The following is a 22,949-nucleotide window of genomic DNA, read 5'->3' on the forward strand; positions in this document are numbered from 1 at the left end:
CTGGTAACAAAATTCTCTAGAAAATGAGTCAAAGTAATATGTTTCACTTTTTCTTGAGAAAGAAGACCAGATGTTTAAAGCTCAAGTATGCACAATGTCAACGCCAGGATGAATCTCAAAACATCAGCAACTATAATGAATTTTGTGGAGGTAGCTTTCTTTTTTGGCATAAGGTATGGGGGTGGACAATATCCTAGTCCAGAAACTACATTCCATCTTTTGAGTTAAAAGTCACCCCCAACTCATTAGCAGCTGCAGGTTCAGAGTGTACACTTAGGTTACCATTCCCTTTCTGGCATCAATTACCCTCCTAATAGCCAAATACCAAAAGACAGCAACATTTTTTTGTCATCACACTAATCAGCTATGTAGAGGCCCTTTTATATTCTCATAGTAATAAATCATCTCTGGCTAGCACACAGACTAAGACAGTGACAATGTTGTTGAATTGGTCTCAGGGTTCAGGCTTGTACGCTTGTGTTTGACTTATGAACTTAGTAGCAGACATCCATTGATTGCCCTATTTAAAACTGAGGCTTCCATAGACTTTCAGGCATGTACTACTCTTTCAGAAAAAGAAGTTAAGGCCTCTTCTTAAGAGAACTGATGAGTCACATACAATGTGTGTGGAGTAACAGAAAGACTGGGTATTTATAAAATATCTATCCCTTAAAGGTCTGATTAAACAACTGCAATATGAATTGTTCTGTGCAAGCCTTTAAATTGTATTCTGATGAAATTAATTGCCTCTTCAGGCAATAATCATTTTTAAATGACTTGTAGGGCAGGATTCTCTTTTAGGAAAAGAGCTAGAAGGGATACATTTATTAACTTTACAAATACCTCCAGGATAATTAATGCTTAAAGTTGCATTAAAGTTAAATGCACATTAAAAACTAATAAGCTCAAATGAAAAGTTTGCATCTAAATTGCAAAAAAGAAAAAAAAGACACTCCTAACACTCAGGTATCTTTTTATCCAAAAAAATAAATAAATAAATAAAATGCTTGAATAAAACCACACAGGCTTTGTGTTGAGGTTCTAGTCAAAAACAGGAATTAGTTGAACTAAATCAAAGTGGAGAAGTAATAAAAAAGGTGGCCACTGAAATACAGATACATGTAAATGTACGTATATACATGTGCATATCATATATCGTAGGGGCAAGCAAAGTGGGCCTTTTTACTGTTTTTTCTTTTGGAGTGTTTCTCAGCACTAAGGCAAACAAGTGCCTTTGATTGGGTGTGAAGCCCTCAGGCCCTCAAAAAGTGTATATATATTCTGAGGATATCCATTAAGCTAGAACTCTCAGAACCGAAGGAGGAGAAGTTTTGCTTTGGAGGCTCACTCATCAGAAGAGCATTCATGTGATTTGGCCAGACGAGACTCTGGGTAGAAATTAAGGAGCCCCCTGGCTTAGAAACCCAGATGTTGGTGCTTCTCTCTCTGGTAACTATGTATGTATAACTTTGATCAGATGGCTAGAAGCCTGTTGATTTGTGTTATTTTCTGTTTATAATTTCTACTCATAATTTCTATTTGTATTCTCTCTGAAGTTCAAGATGCTGACTTTTTCCCCTGAACTAAATGAATGATATATGCGTGTTTAATTAAAGTAAGATTGTAAACCCCTTAAAGTTGCTTTCCTTAGAAAAGCAGACCAAAGAACCTGTGCTAGCAGCCTTCCTGTGTGCTGGTGTTGTTGGTCTTACATAGCCACAGTAGCGGCAAGTAGCACTGTTGTTACATATGTATATACATATGTACACACATACATACACACATGTTATTTGTTGTTTTGGGAAAAACAAAAAATAAAAGTAATATAAGGGAAGAATGAAAGATTAAAAGGAAAAAGGGAGGAATTAGCAATCACAAGTAAAAATACCACTTTTAATTATACTACATCATGAATCAGAAATTAGCACTGTCAAAGCAGTATGTCTACTTTGTACATCTTTCATTAGAAGAGCAAGCCTTAATGAAAGAAAAAAAAATAGGTAATGTCTAAATACTTGCTGAACATTTATTTTATTTGTCTCTTTTCTTGAACTTGTTATGGTTTATTCCACAAAATCTATGACTTGAACCAGTATATCCATCAAGAAACATGCAATGGACACATTCTGTATGTCTATCAAAACTCTAAATTGGGGAAGAGGGGATAGAAGAAAGTTAAAAGAAAAAAGAGAAAAAAAAGAGCATAGAAGTTTCTGTCCTTGGTGACATACTCTACACAAATAAGTCTTAAAAGTACGTTACTAACATGTATAAAATGAAGGAGAACAGCCTGAGTGTGTGTAGGTGGTAGGATCATATAGAGAGAAAGGAGTAAAGGAGTGATCACTCTGTAATCATGATCACCAAAAAGCAATGAGTTGTGGCTACTGACTGGGAATTTAAAAGAATATTAAATGGAAGCTTTCTCGAAGTATTAAGTAACTGAAAATGAAACAAAAGCCTTTAAAAGACTTAAAAGATTATTTTTATAGTTAGTCTAACCTGGACCAACATTTCTCTCATTGTCTAGCCAAGAAAATACTTTACTCATAATACTTCACTTTGCCAGACAAAATTCCTTATTTCAGAAATTTGTCTGTTTCTGACAAGTCATTCTTATTTTTATTTAAAAAGTTTGTGAAAATTCACATTTTGTAGCTTTTTAGAAATACAGAAAATTTTCATGAGGTCTGGAGGTTCTAGAAATGTACTTCCCTGAAAATTGATCGAGGGATAAGATCAAGTTCCTAATCATTTTCTTATATTGTACATGGTCTTTTTTTTTTTAAGAAGGTGGAGAGATCCAGTCACCATAGGAAATTACTGGTGTGAAGATTCTTTCTACCAATATAAGTATTCAACTCTTTTCTAATGGATAGTCCTATAGTATTTTGTGGGGTACCAAGAAGCTAAATGCCTTGTCAATTGTCATATAACCAAGATGTAACAAAAATGGAACTTGAATTCAGGTCATCTAGACTCCAAGGCAGGCCCCTTAGTTTGTGACACTGCCCCCTCATATTCAACATGGTGTGGTTGTGTATAAAATATGCATGTGTATATACATATATAAATATCATGTGTAGTGTGTACATAAATAACCATATATATGTGTGTATACATGTGTAAATCTGTTGTGTACATGTCAAATATAATTACATTCTGTTGACTGCATTATTTTTTTCATTAGAAATGTAACAAAACTAGGAGGCTTTATAATTCCTAGAATATAACATTGACATGGTTAAGTTCTCATTACTGACCTTTAAAATGAAATGTGCCCTTTCGTTCCTTTATCCCTTCAAAAACACAAGAGTAGCTATCCATATGCTTTTTATCAGTGACTGTCAACCTAGAGAGAATTGAAATGATTATGTTTGCATGTTTTTACCTTTCGAGAGTGAAAAATGAAAAGATTTAGATAGAATAAAACATAAGCTTAAGCAACATAAAAATACTATAAAGTAAACATTTAAAGGGATGAACATAATATTTTAAATAACAAGTCAACAAAATAATTAAAATTCAACTACCTTATGGTCATAGAAGTTGTTTTTCAAAAGTTAAATTCCAAATTCTCTGTCATTGAAAGTGTTAAAGCAGAGATTGGAGAACTACTTTTCAGAGATACTACAGAGGAGATCCATGCTACAGATGGATCTCTTGGCTTCCTTCAAATCACAACTACAATCTTTCCTTCTTTAGGAAGCTTTTCCTAATCCCCTTCAATTCTAGTGTCTTCTCTATGTTGACAATTTCCAATTTATCTAATATATATCTTGATTATAGATAATTGTTTCTATGTTGTCCCCCCCATTAGACTATGAGCTCCTTGATAGTAGGGATTGTCTTTTGTGTATGTGTCCTCAGTGCTTACTACAATGCCTGGCACATAGTAGACATTTAATTAAAAAAAAAAGTCAAATTCCTGCATCACTTACCTGATATGAGCTTGCATGATATTTTCAAATACTCTGACACTACTTGTTGTAGGGATCCGATCATTACCTTTTTTCCAATATACATACACGAATTGTGGATGTCTGGTGGTACTGAAGTTACATTTTAGTTCTATGCTAGCAGGGTTTCCTATTGTCACATTTTTTTCCACAACAGCATCAGATGTTTCTATTAATTAAAAAAGATAAAGGATATAAAAAACAGGTATTGAGAATTAAACATAGTGGCTTCAAAATACTGATTATAATTTTATAATTTCTTACCAAAACATAGCTTTTCAAGAGTTCTCCCTCTAAGTTGTTTGATTCACTTTATTTTTTTTCAAATTTGAAAGAAATTAATGTTAAATGACTAATATGGAAATATATTTAATATGATTGCACATGCATGGAGGGGGAAATTTTAGAACTTAACATCTAATAAAACTGAATGTTGAAAACTAAAAATAAATATTTTTTAAAGAAATTAATGTTAATAGTTTTCTCAATTAGATTTAAAGCTCTTTGAATTGTATTTTCCTTTATATCCGCAACATAATGGAAGGGATTAAATAAACATATCTTGCTGGTTGAAGTGTAGTCTGAAAGTATGGTTGAAGCAGCATAAAATTTTTAGTATAAAGAAAAACTTTAGAATTTAAAAAGAGTTTCTTAATCCCAATAATACTTTAATTTTTTGATTGCAAAATAGGGATAATAATACCTATTTTAACTACTTTATAGAGTAGATGGGAAACTCAAACAAGATGATATATGAAAAGTGCTCTGTAAGTATGATAAAAAAAAAGTATGAACTCTTCTTAATAGTATGAGTTTGAAGAAGAAAACATACACGTCACAATATAAGAACTCATTTTTATGATTATTAATGTTAAAGATAGGCAGGACAGAGTTGTGACTAGAAAGCTGTCCTCAGAAGCAGGAAGAACAAGATTCAAAGTTCCTTCTCTGACATTGTATGACCCATAGTATATTACTTAACCTTTCAATTCTATAGACAACTCTCTAAGCCAAAAGATGCAGAGAAGGAGCTGCCTTGCACTGGGTACTAGGAGTAACCTCAACCAGGAGTTCCCTATATCAATGAAATCCCCATCCTTATCATTAAAAGTCAGGTCCTAAGGGTATGCTATTATCAGTTAATGACATTTCTTCCTATAGAGCTTCTTGAAGCTTCCATAATTCTCTGTAAGACACTCAATTCTCTGGAATGCTTTATCCCCCTCACCTCCCCCCCCCAAATTAACAGACTATATAAAGGACAAGATGTGTGTAAAAGCTGGATAGCAAGTAGCTTTTGTCCAATAGCTTATAGTGTCATCACTCATCATTATATTTAAAAATTTAGAAAGCAAGAAAATGCTTTCCTGAGCAACAACCAAGTATAAAGTTTTAAAAAACTATGCACAGCTAATCCGAAGTGCTTTGTGAGCAAATGCTAGAAATAACTGCTTGTATAATTAAAAAACAGCTGAATTGAATTTCCTGCTTTAAAAAAGAATGCCTTTGAGTACAGAACAATGGAGCCTAGAAAGTATAATTTTGTGATATCATGATCAATAAAAAATATAGCATAGGTTAGAAATAGTTTTGAATACCGTTAAATATTCCAAGACACATGAAATATCCTCTGCTTTTATGGTCTCAATTCAATCAACATTAATATCAAGACCTGATGATAGGCTACAGAGAAAAAAACAAAAATGAGACTATTTCTACTTTCAGGTAGCTTACATTCCATTTAAAAGGCTTCACTATGTAAGACAAAGTATACATACAATACAGAGTTTATTTCAAAAAGGAGAGCATAGTAACAACTGAGTGAATTGGCAAAGACTGCCTATAGGAGTTGGCAATTGACCTGTGCCTTAAAGAAAGCCAAGACTGTTGGTGTTTGGATAACCTCAAGGATGTAAAGAATCAAGCTATTTTCTTTATGACGAAAAATGCTATCCACCTCTAGAAAAAGAACTAGATGTAGTCTGAATGCAGATCAAAACATCCAATTTTTTACTTAATTTTTTTGTGCTTTCTTTTTGTCTATTTTCTTTCACAACATGACTAATGTTTTGCATGCCTGGACCTTTATAACCTATATCAAATTCTTTGCCTTCTCAATGGGGGGGGGGGGGGCGGGAAGGAAGGTAAAAGAATTAAGTCAAAATTTTAAAAAAGGAAACCTTTAAAAATTGTTCTTGCAGGTTTTTTACATGAAATTGGAAAAAATAAAGTTTAGTTTTTTTGAAGAATCAAATTATCTAAATTACTTCCATTCAGCAGGATCACATCAACAAAAAAAAAAAGTAACATCTGAACACTTACTGTGTACTAAGCATTATATTATGGATATAAATGGAAATACCCTCAAAAACAACTTACAATCTAGTTGAGAAAGTGCGACTAGAACACCGAAATTATTGTATGTTATAATTGTTAAATTTAATGCTATGAATTAGCTACAAAAATCACACAAGTGCTGAAAAAGGTAGATCACTTTTTTATTTTTAGTTTACAACATTCAGTTCAACAAGTTTTGGGGTTCCAAATTTTCTCTCCCTCCCTTCTCCTCCCCCTCCCCCCCCAAGATAGCATGTAATCCAATACAGGTTCTACATATACCTTCACAATGAACTTATTTACATAACAGTCCAGTTGTAAAGAAGAATTATAACCAATGGAACAAATCATGAGAAAGAAGAAACAAAACCACAAAAGAAGGGAAAAAAAGAGAGAAAATAATTTGCCTCAATCTGCATTCAGACTCCATAATTCTTTCTCTGGATGTGCATGGCTTTTTCCATCATGAGTCTTTTGGAGCTGTTTTTGAACCCTGTATTGATGAGAGGAGTCAAGTCTATCAAAGTTATTCCTTACAGATACTGTGTGTCTGTAATCATGTATAATGATCTCCTGGTTCTGCTCCCCTCACTCAACATCATTCATATAAGTCTTTCCAGGTTATAATGAGGTCTGTCTCTTCCTCATTTCTTATTGCACAATAGTATTCCATCACATTCACATACCACAATTTGTTTAGCCATTCCCCAATTGATGGGCCTCCCTTTGATTTCCAATTCTTTGCTACCACAAAAAGAGCTGCTATAAATATTTTTGTACATACTGGTCCATTTTCCACTTGTATGACCTCTTTGGGATATAGCCCTAGAAGTGGTATTGCTGGGTCAAAGGGTATGCAAGGTAGATCACACTTCTGAAGTAAAAACTATATGTCAAAGTGAAGAGTCCAGGATTTGAAGTGAAAAGGCCTAGGTTTTAAGGCCTTTTTCCATTTCATTATAACCAGGAGACCTGGGACAAATTACTTAACCTCTTGCAAGCTCAGTCTCCTTACTTGTAAAATAAGGCTAATGATACATCCACTTAGAAACTTTCAGTGTCATTGTGTCATTTGCACACATTGGATAATGTGTGCAAAATAATCTGTAACTGCAAAGTTCTACTTGGATCAGCTACTATTGTTCTCAGTTTTGCTACTGTAATTCCAAGAGCAGAGAGAACAATAACGGCAGACTTGATCCAAGGATACTGGACTTAGACTGAGCCTTGAAAGATGGGAAGAATTTGGAAAAGTCTAAGTTAGGGATGGAGACATTCAACATAAAGGGCATGTTGTTCCAGAGGCTGGGCATCTTGTGAGTAATGAAATGGAACACTAAACATGTGCTCGTCAAAAAACAATGGCAGCTGCCCACAGTAAGAGAGATAATACCATTATCATCTCCTTCCCTCAAGTTTCCTTTCCCCCTAGTTTTTTTCATTCCACCAGGAAATTAAAGTTTGCGTAGCACTTTGAGGGAAGATTGAAAAATGTATCTCTACTTTTTCTCCAACAGCAATGTCCTTGTATCTGGAACATTCTCATTCTGAGCCTATCTTTTTTTTTAAAAAAAGAACTAAGTGTTAGTTCTGTATGATACAATACATTGGTCAAGCATCCATTGGAAAAAGCAGGTTATTAGTGACACAAAAAAATCAAACATTCAGAAAGTATACACATAAGACTGAAAGATAAAAAGGCTGTGAAATTGAAAATAGTTATTTTGTAAACTTTGGAAATACAAGGCCTAAAGAACTGAACATAAAGAGGGTAATACATTACCCTCTTTGGAATGGCTGAACTTCATGGTTTATAAATCTAATGACGCATTATTGTATCATATGAGAGGCCTGTTGTGGTGGCAAATAATTGGAAATTGAAGGGACGGCCATCAACTGGGGAATGGCTGACCAAGTTGTAGTATATGGATGTAATGGAATACTATTGTGCTATAAGAAACGATGAGGAGAGAGACTTCAGAAAAACCTGGAAAGACATACGAACTGATGCTGAGTAAGGGGAGCAGAACCAGGAGAACACTGTATACAGTTACAGCCACGTTGTGCAATGACTAACTGATAGATCTAGCTCTTTTCACAGTGTAAGGTTCTAAGACAGCTCCAAAATACTCATGATGGAAAATGCTTTCCACATTCAAAGAATTATGGAATCTAAATGCAGACTGAAGCAAACTATTTGCTCTTTTTTGTGTTGTTTCTTCTTTCTCATGGTTCATTCCATTGGTTATAATTCTTCTTTGCAACATAACTAATGTGAAATAAGTTAACGTTGTAAATGTATATGTAGAGCCTATATTGAATTGCATGCTGTCTTGGGGTGGGGTGGGGGGGACAAGGAAAGACAGGGAGAAAATTTGGAACTCAAAAGCTTGTGGAACTGAAATGTTGTAAACTAAAAATAAATTAATTGGAAAAAAATTTTTAAATGATGAGGCAAACCTAGAAAGTCTTTTATGAACTGACGCGTAATTGGTGAGCAGAACACCAGGAGAACAAATCATATAATAACAAATGCACCATAAAGACAACTTTAAAATACTTATGAAATGACTATAGTAGCCTTCTGTTCAACAAGTATAAAGATTTAGGTTTTTAGGATAAGAATTCATCATTTGGCAAAAATTGTTGGGAAAGCTGGAAAGCAGTCTGGCAGAAACTGGGTATTGAACAATATCTTGCACCATTTACCAAGATAAGGTCACAAAATGAATACATAACCTAGATATAAAGAAAGTTTGAAGAACATAGAAAATATAGGGGAACAATTTATAAATAAACAAGAGGTAGAGAGCTATGTGAGGTATAAAATCAGAAAATTTTGATTACATTAAATTATACAGTTTTTGTACAAACAAAACAAATGTAACCAAGATCATAGAGAAAACAGAAATTGGGTGGGGAGGGGGGCAGAATTTATAGACAGCTTCTTAGATAAATGTCTCATGTCTCAAATATATAAAGAATTTTGTCAAATCTATAAGAATGTAAGTCATTGCCCAATCGATAAATGGTCAAAAGACATGAACAGGCAGTTTTCCAATGGGAAAAAAAAATCAAAATTATTTATAGTCACATGAAAAAAATTCTCAAAACCATTATTGTTTGGAGAAATGCCAATTAAAACAACCTTGAGATAACATTTTACATCTATGGCATTGGCTAAAATGATTGAAGGGGAAAGTAATATAAATTTTGGAGGAGATGTGGGAAAATTGAGATGTGAACTGATCTAACCATTCTGGAAAGCAATCTGCCCAAAGAATTATTAAACTGCCTATACCCTTTGACCCAGCAATACCACTACTAGATCTCCTTCCAAAGATGATTACGGGAAAAGGAAAAGAACCTATATGTTCTAAAATATTTCTAGCAGCTCTCTGTGGTAGCAAAGAATTGGAAATTACAGGGATGCCTGTCAATTGGGAAATGGCTAAACATGTTGTGGTATATGACTGTCATAGAATACTATTGTGCTATAAGAAAGGAGCTCAATGATGTTAGAAAAAAAAATAGATAGACCTACACGAAATAATGAAGAGTGAAATGAGCTGAACCAAGAGACCATGGCATATAGTAAGGGCAATATTGTTTTAAGAACAACTTTGAGAGACTAAGTCATTTTGACTACTATAAATACCCAAATTAACTATAAAGGACCTATGAAAGAACACACTATTTGTATCTAGAGAAAGAATTGATAAATAGAAGTATGTATAAAATGGTTTTACATATATACATATCTGTGTCTAATGGTACTCATCTCTAGGGCAGAGGTGGGGGGAGGGAAAAAAAGGAAAAAAGTTACATGATAACTTCATTACACACTTAAAAGGAATAGCAAGTTTTACATAATAGAATTGTAGCTTCATGTACAATCATCTTTTTTTCTATTCTATATTATGGAAATGCTTGTTTCATTTCTTAAGTTCAGATAAAATAAATTAAATAATAAAAAAAATTCTTATCAACTCTTACAACCACAATTCCAGAGTACAAACGATATAGCACCCTATCCATCTCCTAACACTGAGATTATGGACTCAAGATACAGAATGAGACAGACACACATTTTTGGACATGGTCAAAGCAGGTATTTGTTTTGCTTGACTATGAATGGTTGTTAGAATGTTTTTTTTTTTTAAGTAAGGGAGAAGTTGGGGGGACAGAGAGGCTAGGGACAGCCCTGTCCAACCCATCCCCTGAAGAACAGAAATAAAAGCAAGACCAGAAACAATAATAAGTAGAACATCTTTTAAAGTTTTATGTGTTGAATTATATTGTTTTTTTTTATTTCAGTCATGTCTGACTAGGGGGTTTTCTTGGCAAAGGTATTGGAGTGGTTTGCCATTTCCTTCTCTAGCTCATTTTAACAGATGAGGACACTAACACAAATAGGATTAAGTGACTTGCTCAGGGTCACACAGCTAGTAAATGTCTGAGGCCATATTTGAACGCAGGCCTTCCCAATGCCAGGTCTGGTACTCTATCCAATTTGCCACCTAGCTATCCATTGCAACTGTGTACTTTTAAAGAGTGCATTTTAAAAAGAATTTCTTCATGTGGGGAGCACCCTATGTCAACAAAACCAAGTCTGATTCCTAAATTTCATGATATTATCCTCTTCTTTTTTAAAAAATCATTTTAATATCGTTTTAGAGGCAAGAAAGAATTGAAACACAGAAACTTTCACTATTGTTTTGATAACCATCATTAATGAATATCAAAGGGCTTTACATTTTTCTTTTTTTAATCTTATTCTAAGCTTAAATACTAATTAAAAGTGTAATTTTTATCAACATTGTGGAACAGGAAAGTAGTGCATGAAATTGCAAATCTATTATGTAGATTTTGCTTTAAAGTTGAATTATATACTTTAAAATAAATTGAAGTTGATTTGTATACTTTAAGATAAATCTTTGAATGCTTATTAAGTGCCAGGGACAGTACAAATACAAGCAACTAGACAATCTTTACCCTCAGGGAGTTTACAATTTAATAGAGGAAGCCTACACACAGAAGGGAAGGTAGCTGGAAAGCATGGGTTAGGGGATGTGGTGTGGGTGTCCAAAAAGTCAGAAGCACAACAGGAAGGGAAATGAAGGATGTATTCACCGGGGCTCCATCACAAAATGAAGGTCCATGGAGGAGCTAACTCATCAATAGGAGAAGGGGCAGGCACAACAGAGGGATGTACCAGGGAAAGAAGACAGCATGGGATGATGTATGTTCCAGGCTAAGACAGTATATGAGGCAGAGTATTAAGGGCCGGAACATGAGAAGCATGAAACTTGTAACCTCTGTGAGAGTCTACTGAAACTGTGACTACTCAGCATGGAGTAGTCAGACTCAGATCAGGCTATTGAACCCTGAGAATATTCATGACAGAGTGCACCCCAGTTTACGAGGAAGATACTGGGTCGCTATTTTTTTTTTTTACGAAGCTATGTCTTTTGGCTGATTATTGAAAGATATGAGGCAGCTAGATGGAGCAATATTGACTGCAGAGCCAGAAAGGCCTGAGTTCAAACTCAGCCTCAGATACTTACTAGCTATGTAAATCTGAGCAATTCACTTAATGTGACTTTGTTATCAGTTTCCTTATATGAAAAGTGGGAAGATAATGGTACCTATCTCCCAAGACCACTGTGAGGATAACACGAGATATTTGTAAAGTGTTTTGCAAAACCTTAAAATACTATCATCATCATTATTATTAAACACATCAGTGGGGGTCTGTGAGTTGTAATTTCAGAAGTACAGACCCACTGAGTACCATGAACCTGAAGTATCCATCCTCTGGGGGACATGACCAGCAAGTGAAAGGAGGGGGTAGGTTGCCCCCAGCACGTTGCATGTGTAAGTACTAAAATATGTATTATGTGTATATGCACAATATGCATTATTTATAAAAGCACATAAATGACATACCCAGAAGCATCTATAAAAATATATCTAGAATACATGAGAATATTAGCAAAAGTAACATCCTAGATAGACAGACTTTTTTTCAGACACACATACAATTAGCTTTAACAATGCAAGAAAATCTGTAAAGCTTACATAATTGAGATTACAATTGCAAAATAGTGACTTTTCAGAGACATTTAGCAAATATTGAGAAATTCTGGTTACCTTATAACTACTGAAGTGAAGATTTAAGCAGTATTTCCTGCTAGAGAAGATTCTTGGCTCACTGTTTTCTTCCATTTACACTTGTAATAGACATTAAGACATTTACTCTGTTATTTCTCCATTTTGAAAATTGATTTCAGATGTGTTTTGTCATTTTGGAGACAGATGAAACAGTGGTAAATGTTCCTACTTATGTTTTAACAATGTATTTCTGCTCTTATTTCCAACAACAATTGTTAGTGAATGGCAATGAATAATAGCCCAGTCCTTGCATTATTTCCAGCAAAAACAACAAAGTAGTATTTCAAATCTTACCATATCATCAGTTAAAGGGAAGCTGATGCAATGCTTAAGACACATTGCCTTAACCATCATATAGGCTTGCTACTATTTTCAAATGATCTTATTACCAACACAAAGTTAATCCAAACCACAAAAAAAAAATTTTTTTAAAACACCCAGCTAACACACCCTAGTGCTTAAACTGGACAGTGCACACTAAATTGAGAGCCGGACTCTGTCAGCCCCCACCTTTTCCCACAGTAGTCCTACCACATTGGTTTCACTACTTTTCACTACAATCTCTCTCCTCAAGACAGGTGAGAAGGGGATACTGAATGTCAACAACCAACTCGTTTTCAATTCACCAGATCCAGACATCCTATAATCATTTTTCGCTAGATTCTCAGCCCACCATCACATCTTGCCTTTTCTTTCACCTTTGTGGTTTGCCCTTTTGCCTAATTCTAACAGAGAATGAGGTGGATATGGTCTATTGCTTCTAAGTATTGTTGATCATATTCCCCCAATAAACACAAAAGCACTTCGCCTAATAGCTTCCACTAGAAGTGATGTTAAACCAGCGGCATGGATTATATGCCATACACAGATTCATCCATCCATTGGCATCTGACAAATATTGATTAAATCACTATATGCATGTGCATATGTATGTTCTTAGGTATATGTATAGAAGCCACTGTGCTTGGGGCAGTCAAATCAAGATATGGGCCATTAAAAATTCAAGAGAAAAGAGACTTATGAGCACATAGGCCTAAACGCTAGCTTTTTCAAAAGGCAGGTGTAAATTTCTTTGCTAGCTACTCCTCATTCCCCTATTCCAGATAGGTATATGTCTCAACCTGCAGCGGGCCCAACTCTACTCAGTTTTAGTCCTGAAGAGGAAGCATAAAAGGAGTCTTTGCTTTACAAAGCCCTTTCTTCACTCTCAAGCTCTATTTCATCTACTGCTTTAACATTCCTTTTATTTACGCCCTTCACCTATCTCCTAATCTCTTGTTGCTTATAACATGAGATATTTGTAAAATATGTTGCCAAATCTTAAAATATTATCATTATTATTATTATTTCTTGCCTGCTCACTCCTACAATGGCTGCCCATCTCTCCCAGCTTTGGCAGATATCCACGGACTTGACCCTTTGCCTGCTTAGATACCAACTACTCCTTCCAGTCTTTCATGACCCAGAGCTGCCTAATTTATCATACCTGCCAGTCTAACTGAATTCTGGATCTGATATGTCCTATTCAGTTAACACCAGTAATCTGGCTTAGAGCTGTCCACTCTTTTCATAGCACACTTTTGAAAACAACCATAACTTGGTCCCAACTTTCCAGGGCCTGGATCTGCATGTACAGCAGTAGGAACAAAGCCACCCACTTTTACCAAGCCGGCTAATCATGAAAGTGTATCCAGGCTTTATCTAACTTGTTTTAATTCCCCCACCACCTTATCCCCCCTGCAGAGTAATGTAAAATAAAAGTGAAAGAAAATATTTAATACTAAGCTTTAAAAGGTAAGTATGGAAAGAGCCGGTGCTAATTTTGCCGAGGAGAGATTGTGCAGGTTGATATATTTGTTTGAAACTCCCAAAAACTGTTTTAACCTAAAGCTACCAAATGGCCAGAAAGGGGGAAGTGGGGGGAAGAAATTTTTCAAAAGGATAAAGTAAAAATGAAACCACTCTAAAGTGACTGTTGTTATATAAAGAACAATGAATAGTCAATCAGTCAATAAACATTTATTAAGAATCAACTGTATGTCAGCTACTATGCTAACCACTAGAGAAGGAACTCGGTCTAATGGGCAGAGATAACATGCAAAAAACTATGTGCAAACAAGTTATGTACAGGATAAATTAGAGATAATCCACAAAAGAAAGGCACTAGAAATTAAGCTGAGCTGGGAAAGGCTTCTTATAGAGGTGGGATTTTAGCTAGAACTTGAGAGAAGCCAGAGAAGCAAAGAAGCAGAGATGAGGAGGAAGGTTCCAGGCATGGGGGGACAATCAGTGAAAAATGCCCACATTACAGAGATGGGTTGTCTTGTGAAGAGCAACAAAGAGGCCAGTCAGTGTCACTGCAGTGCAGAGTATGGAACAAGTGTCAATGTGTAAAAATACTGGAAAGATGGAGGCGCAGCAGGTTAGAAAGGGCTTCAAATGCCAGAAAGATTTTATATTTGGTCCTGGAAGCAATACAGTTTACTGAGTGGGTACAAAAGAGAAGAAAATGGGTCAGGACCAAATAGCAAGGTAGGAAATTCGGAACAAGCAGCTCTTATGTAGTAATAACTGTACATATGCTATCATAAATCCAGAGTAAAAATATCAGTGATATTTTTATCACTGTGATTTCAGGAAGTGATATCAAGAAGAATATCTGATGCCTATTAAAAACATTCAAACAAAATGAAAAATCAGAATTGGAAAATTTATCTAGCTACATTTATATCTCAGCAAATGCAGTTGCTAAAATGACAAACCAATTAGAAGTAACAATTTAAAAATGCATCACACCATTTGAATGTATCAGATAACAAAAATGGCTATTTTTATTTAATGTAATAAAACCTCTTAAATCCTAATTACTCTTATAGTTAAGAAGTGTTATTGTAAGAAATATCCCTGAACAATCAGTCAATAAGCTTTTATTAAGCACTTAAAATAACATGCTAGACATTGTTCTAGGCCCCTAGGGATACATAGAAAAAAAAATATCCCTCCTCCTTATTCTATTGGGGCAAACATGTATACATATAAGTAAATGCAAAAATTCTACAAAGCAAATTCAGTATAGATTGGGCAGGGAACACTGACAAGAAGCAATAGCAGCTAGGAGGCTCAGGAAAGGCCTAGTGGAGAAAGTGGCACCAGCTCAGCTTTGAAGACATGTTAAAGAATTTGACTTTACAGAAGCATGGATACCTAAAACTTTTAAGAAACAATTATAAAGGGGGAGGGTGGGGGGAAGTGTAATAATATGGTGATATTGTACACATTTGTCTTGTGATTCTGAGGATTGGAAAGTCTTTTTCAAAGGACCAAAGGTGACTTTCAATGAATACTCTGAGCTCTTCAGGTGGTATGGTGCATAGACTTGGAATTAGAAAGATCTGACTTCAAATCCTGCCACAACACTTACTGTGTGACCCCCATGTGAGTCACTTAACCTCTCTGTATCTCAGTTTTCTTATTTGTAAAATGAGAGTAATATGAGAACCTACCTTTTTATGAGGACCAAATGAGTTACCACAGAGGGTGTCCCAAAAGTCTAAGGGCAGTTTTAACCTAGCTGTAATAGTTTAAAACTGCCATAAGACTTTTTGTACATCCTATATATAAAGCTCTTTACAAACTTAAAGTTTTATATAAATTCTGGCTTTTATTATGATTTTTTTTTTGCCAATCTATTCATTGAATGCTGTGATGGGTTCAAAGAATCTGTGTGGTCAAGACTATCATCTGCTGAAAATCTGCTTTGCAAAAATGCACTCGGCAAAATTTAACCATTTTGCCAGGGTAAAAATATGGCTTATAACTCTGGTCTTTTCCACTAGAAAAACACAGGGCCATTTATTGTGGCATGGGTTTATTCCCTTATGGTAGTGAAAGTCATCATGGAAGGAGATAAGACACTCAGAGTTTCGTCTGAAAATGACTGAACTTTTAGTCTTACTCACCTAAAATGATAAAGAGCCTCATTCTTTCAAAAAGTATGAAGATCTCACCTGTAATTCAACTTAAGATCTTTATCAGAAAAAAAAACAATATAATGTCACAATGGATGCTAAATGTTTCCAAAACATAAATGCAGCAAGAACAATAATTAATCCAACTGCCTGTGTTTCATTTTGCCAATGCCAAGTGGATTAAAACTGAAAAAAAAATATAAAATTGTGATATGTGATATTTACCTATCACCAACAAGGTCGCCTCCATAGGAATTAACTCTGGGTATGATGAACTTGTCACATTTTCGTTGCCCATTTCTACAGTTCCTTCAGTGACAACTTGAGTTGTAAAATCTGCATCTATTAAAAAAAAAGAAAAATATAATTTTGTTAGTCTCCATGTCACCTGCTAAGATACACCAGGTAACTCTCTGAAACACTGGTTTCTAAGAGCTAATACAATATACTATCTACTACTGAATATACTATGAAAAGACAGAATAATTAAAAATAAATGTGGGGCAGCTAGGTGGCATAGTGAATAGAGCACAAGCTCAGGAGGACATAAGTTCAAATCCAGCTTCAGACACTTGACACTTAATAGCTGTGTGACCCTAGGCAAGTGGCTTAATTCCAACTGCCTGACCAAAAAAAAAAAAAAAAAAAGATGTATTTCTACAGGCTAGGCTTTTTGATCTAATTCATTGTTAACAAAGAAAATTTTTTAAATAAACTATTTTCCTCATAAAATGATATATAACTCACCTTAAATAATAATCCTAAATATTTTGGCCTCCATGTAGTTCTTTTATTTTTAAATCCTACTTCCTCAATATAGCCAAAGGTGTGCTGATAAATGTTTAACAACTAACTCTATTTTAAAAAAATGGTCCAACCAACCTTTGAGTTTAATCTGCCTTATTAACATGTTCTCCCTCGCTTTCTCAAGTCTGGACAATGAGCAGTAGGATAAAAAGGTTGGGAAATAGGATGGAGGGAAATACAGTTAATAATCATAGCTATGAAAAATTTACAGCAAGTTTCTCTGATAAAGGCCCCATTTCTCAAATATACAGAGAACTGAGTCAAATTTATTAAAATGAGAGCCATTTCCCAATTGATATGAAAAGGCAGTTTTCAGACAAAATAATCAAAAAATCTACAATCATATAAAAATGCTCTAAATAACTAAAATTTAAATTAAAACAACTATTAGGTACCACCCCCACACATCAGATTGGCTGATGTGATAGAAAACAAAAAATAACAAATATTGGAGGGGATGTGAGAAAATTGAGACACTAATGAATTATTGGTGGAGTTGTGAACTGGTCCAAACATTCTGGAAAACAAAGTGGCGCTATGCCTATGAAATTGTGCATATCCTTTGCCCCAGCAGTACCACTATTATGTCTATATCCCAGAGAGATTAAAGAAAAAAAGGAAAAGGACCAATATTGGAAAAAAAAATCATTTATAGCAACTCTTTTTGTGGTAGAAAAGAATTGGAAACCTAGGGGATGCTCAACAATTGGGGAGTGGCTGAACAAGTTTTGGTATATGGTTGTGATAAAGTACTATTGTGCTATAAGAAATGATGAGAGGGTTGGTTTCATAAAAAAAAAGATGGAGTGAAGAACAAATTTATTTCCTTTATCATCATCCGTAACAATAGTGCAAAGGGTCAAATTTCACCTGAGAACAATCCAATTTAAAATAGACTGTAAGGCACAATGCCTTACAGGAAAGCTGCTATAATGCTAAAATGAGAAATTTCAAGTCTAACTATGGTGTATCTTGAGATTTAAAATAAACATAATACATGAATATTCCTTCAAATTAATGATGGAGTAAAAATTATTCTTTTCAAAGAGATTACAATGGGCATAAGGTTGATTCATCAAAAATCCTAGCTGATGTTGACAACTAAAATTGGCAAGAGATCTACCTGCCAAAAAACTTTGGCTGAGTATGAAAGAAAGGAACAAGGAAGGAAGGATGGAAGAAAGGGAAGGGGGGGAGAGCAGGGGGGGGGAGAGGGGGAGAGCAGGGGGAGGGAGAGAAGGAGAGAGAGAAAGGGAGAGGGAGGGAGAGGAGAGAGAGAGAGAAAAGAGAAAAAAATTTAAATGACAAGATAGATATTACTAAATTCTTACACTAACTTTGCCAACAAAACTAAGCATTTTGAATTTCCAAATAGATAATGCCTATCATAGACCTTTGACATTGTTTATTAAACTAGATTACATTAAAAAAAAAAACCTCTAAGAACTCAGAAACGGTTACTTTAGTTGCTGCTTAATGATACTTCCTGGGTTAGCAACCAGTCCTCTAAAATTGGAAAACAGTGTAGCTGAAACTAGGTGTAGAGTTTATACTGTACAGACCAGCATCTCACACAGTGTTCCAAGATAAGGTCAAAACAGGCACATGATTTACACATAAAGGTTGATACCATTAGCAAATTAGGAAAGCATGGAATCGTTTATCTGTCAGATCTATGGATAAGGCAAGAATTTTGGACCAAACAAGATACAGAGAACATTTCAAATAGATATTAATTTTTATCACATTAAATTAAAATATATAATTTATTACATTAAAAAGACTTTGCACAAACAAAACCAATGCAACCTAGAAGGAAAGCAGAAACAAATTTTTACAGCCAGTGTTTCTGATAAAGGCCTCATTTCTCAAATATATAGAGAACTGAGTCAAGTTTAAGATGACAAGTCATGCCCCAATTAATAAATGATCAAAAGATAGTAACAGGTAGTTTTCAGATGAAGAAAATAAAGCTATCTATACACATGCTCTAAATCTAAAAATGCTCTAAATCACCACTGATTAGAGAAATGCAAATTAAGAGTTACATGACCTGATGCTGAATGAAGCAATACAAAGGAAACAAGACAATTCCAAAAGACTCATGATGAAAAATGCCATCTACCCACCAGAGAAAAGAGCTATGGAGCCTAAATGCAGATCGAAATATACTATTTTCACTTTTTTTGTTTGGGGATTTTGGGGGGTTTCCATTCTGTTTCTTCCTTCACAACATGATTAACATAGAAATGTTTAACATAATTTCACATGTATAACCTATATCAGATTGTTCTCTTGCAAAGGCAGGGAAGAGAGAAAAATTTAGAACTCAAAATCTTATAAAAATGAATGTTGAAAACTATCTTCACATGTAATTGGCAAAAATAAAATATTTGCCAAAAAAATGAATTTCAATTTCAACAGGCAGTTTTCAAAAGAATAAAAGCTATCTATAGTCATATTAAAAATGTTCTAAATTACTATTTTTTAGAGAAATGAAAATTAAAACAACTCTGAGGTACACCTATCAGATTGGCTAATATGACAAAAAAGGAAAATGATAAATGTTGGAGGGGATGTGGAAAAACTGGGACACAAATGCACTGTTGGTGTAATTATGAACTGATCCAGCCATTCTGGAAAGTGATTTCAAACTATGCCCAAAGGGTTATAAAACTATGCAATACCACTGCTAGGTCTGTATCTCAAAGCGATCATAAAAAATGGAAAAAGGAACAAAAATATTTATAGCAGCTGTTTTTGTAGTGGCAAAGAATCAGAAATCAAGGAGATGCTCTTCAATTGGGAAATGGTTGAATAGCTGTGGTATATGACTGTGATGGAATATTATTTTGGTATAAAAAATGACAAGCAATGGCTAATATGACAGAAAAGGAAAATGATAAATGCTGGAGAAGATGTGGGAAAATTAGAACATTAATGCATTGCTGGTAGAGTTATGAACTGATCCAACCATTCTGGAGAACAATTTGGAACTATGCCCAAAGGACTACAAAACTGTGCATACCCTTTGACACTAGGTCTGTATCCCAAAGAGATCATTAAAAAAAGGGGAAAAGGATAGTAGCTCTTTTTGTGGTGGCAAAGAATTAAGGTTGCCCATCAACTGGGGAATGGCTGACCAAGTTGTGGTACATGAAGGTAATGGAATACTATTTGTCTATAAGAAATGATGAGCAGGCAGATTTCAAAGAAACCTGGAAAGACCTACATGAACTGACACTGAGTGAAGTGAGCAGAACCAAGAGAACATTGTACATAGTAACAACAACATTGTGCAATGGACCGACTTTGATAGACTTAGCTCTTCTCAGCAATGCAATGACCTAAGACAATTCCAAGGGACTCATGATGGAAAATCTTGTCCACATCCATAGAAAGAACTATGGAATCTGAATGCAGGTGGAAGCACACTGTTTTCTCTTTTTGTTTTTTCTTTCACAACATGACTAATGTGGAAATATGTTTAATGTGACTGCACATGTGTAGCCTATATTAGATTGCATGCCATCTTGGAGAGGGAGGAGTTGAGGGAAGGAGAAAAAATTTGGAACTTAAAATCTTGTAAAAGTGAATGTTGAAAACTATCTTTGCATGTAATAATAAATTGACAATAAATAATAATGTTATATATAACAAAAATTAAAAAAAAAAGAAATGACAAGCAAGATTTCAGTAAAATCTGAAAAGACTTTACCTGAACTGATGCGAAGTGAAGTGAGGAGGACCAGAACAATTGTACATAACAGCAATACTGAATGATGAAGAATGGTGAATAACTTCACTATTCTTAGCAATATGATTCAAGACAATCCCAAAGGACTCAGGATGAAGCATGCTATTCACCTCCAGAGAAAGAATTGATATTGTCTGAATAGAGACTGAAGCATGTCATTTTTCACTCTTTCATTCTTTTTTGTTTGTTCAAGTGTTCTTGTAGAAAATTACTAATGTGAAAATGTTTTACATGACTGTACATGTGTAACATGCATCAGATTGCTTACTGTCTCAGGGATGGGGAAGAGAAGGGTAGGAAGGATAGAATTTGGAACTCAAAACCTTGAAAAGAAAAAACAAATGTTAACAAATGTTAATATGTAATGGGGTGGGGAATAAAATATTATTAAAAAAAGAATCAGTCCTCTAAGACCTCATTCTCACTTTAAAAATAAATGCCTTTGCTGGAAAGCCTCAATATAGCAAATCTTTTATAGGGCAACACTGAAAGTATCACAAAATACTAATGTAACAACATTACAATAATTAGCTTGCTTTAAGCCTAGAGGCAATATAATGGCCTGTTAGGTCCATAATATTCTGTCCTTGGCTGCTTTAGGTAATTTTTATTAAATTAGAATTACAATTGCTCTGAGCCCCGAGTTAGGAAAATCACTAAGAGTTTGGGAGTACAAATGGGCTCTTTGACACAATTTACATTTATATTTAACTCTGGCTAACCCCAATTACCTTTGTGATTAAGTCAAAATACACTTTACCGGAAATATTTGTATAAGGAAGCATAATCTACTATAGAATTTGTAAAAAGAGCAGCCCTTTTCTTGGTACTTCCTTTAAGAGATAGGGATAACTGATGGCATCAGCCTAAACATTCAACCCCTAGATTTTTATTGGGCTTATGGTCCTCTTCAGTCTTTGCCTCCTCTACCATGGTTCAGTCCTATTTTTTTTCCTTTCTCCTTTCTCAAGTTTCCCTTGAGCTAATGATCCTTTCTGACTCAGTTCTTGATGGGTCCACACCTTCCTGTCTTTTTCCAGAATCTCAATGTTTTTTTAAGTCTAAAACAAGCTAAAAGACTCATGATGGAAAATGCTATCCACTTCCAGAGAAACAACTATGGAGTCTGAATGCAAACTGAAGCATGCTATTTTCTCTTTTTTTTGTCTTTCTCATGGTTTTTCCTTTTTGTTCAGGTTCTTCTTTCACAACATGACCAATGTGGAAATATGTTTAACAGGACTGCGCATTTATAACCTATATCAGAATGCTTGCTGTCTTGGGGTAAGTGGAGGGAGAAAACTTTGGAACTCAAAATCTTGTGGAAAAAAAAATGAATGCTGAAAACTATCTTTACATTGGAAAAAAATACTATTTACAAAAAAAGAGAAAGAGCATTACTAGATGTAAAATGGCCAAGTTTGATTATATTAAATTTAAAAGGGTTTGAATAAAGAAAATCAATGCAACCAAGATTAGAAAGCAGAAAACCTGGGAAAATTTTTTATAGCAGATATCACTGAGAAAGACTTCATTTCTCAATAAAGAATTGAGTTAAATTTATAAAAATAAAAGCCATCCCCAATTGGTAAATGTTCAAACAATATGAATAGGCAGTTTTCAGATGAAGAAATCAAAGCTATCTTTAGTCGTATGAAAAAAAAAAAGCATTCCAAATCACTACTGATTAAAGAAATGCAAATTAAAACAACTCAGAGCTACCACCTGACACCTATCAAATTGGCTAATATGACAGAAAAGGAAAATGATAAATGCTGGAGAGGATATCGGAAAATTGGGACACTAATACACTGTTGGTGGAGTTGTGATCAAGCCGTTCTTGAAAGCAATTTGGAACTAAGCCCAAAGGGCTACAAAACTTGCATACCCTTTGAGCCAGCAACATCACTACTAGGTCTATATCCCAGAGATTTTTTTTAAAGGGGG

The 22,949-nt window shown here is 34.7% G+C and overlaps 1 protein-coding gene across 1 annotated transcript in view; it reads right to left on the reverse strand.

The window, feature by feature from the left end:
* The window catches only part of EMB (embigin), a 36,982-nt gene that overhangs the window by 9,199 nt on the left and 4,834 nt on the right, over positions 1-22,949 (reverse strand). Inside the window, exons 2-4 of the mRNA XM_036739233.1 lie at positions 16,664-16,780; positions 3,942-4,128; positions 3,264-3,352 (exon numbers count right to left, since the gene is read on the reverse strand). Of these exons, the coding sequence (XP_036595128.1) occupies positions 3,264-3,352; positions 3,942-4,128; positions 16,664-16,780 (393 nt within the window). The remainder of the gene's footprint in view (positions 1-3,263; positions 3,353-3,941; positions 4,129-16,663; positions 16,781-22,949) is intronic.

Source organism: Trichosurus vulpecula, chromosome 1, assembly GCF_011100635.1.
Source record: "Trichosurus vulpecula isolate mTriVul1 chromosome 1, mTriVul1.pri, whole genome shotgun sequence".
NCBI lineage: Eukaryota > Metazoa > Chordata > Mammalia > Diprotodontia > Phalangeridae > Trichosurus > Trichosurus vulpecula.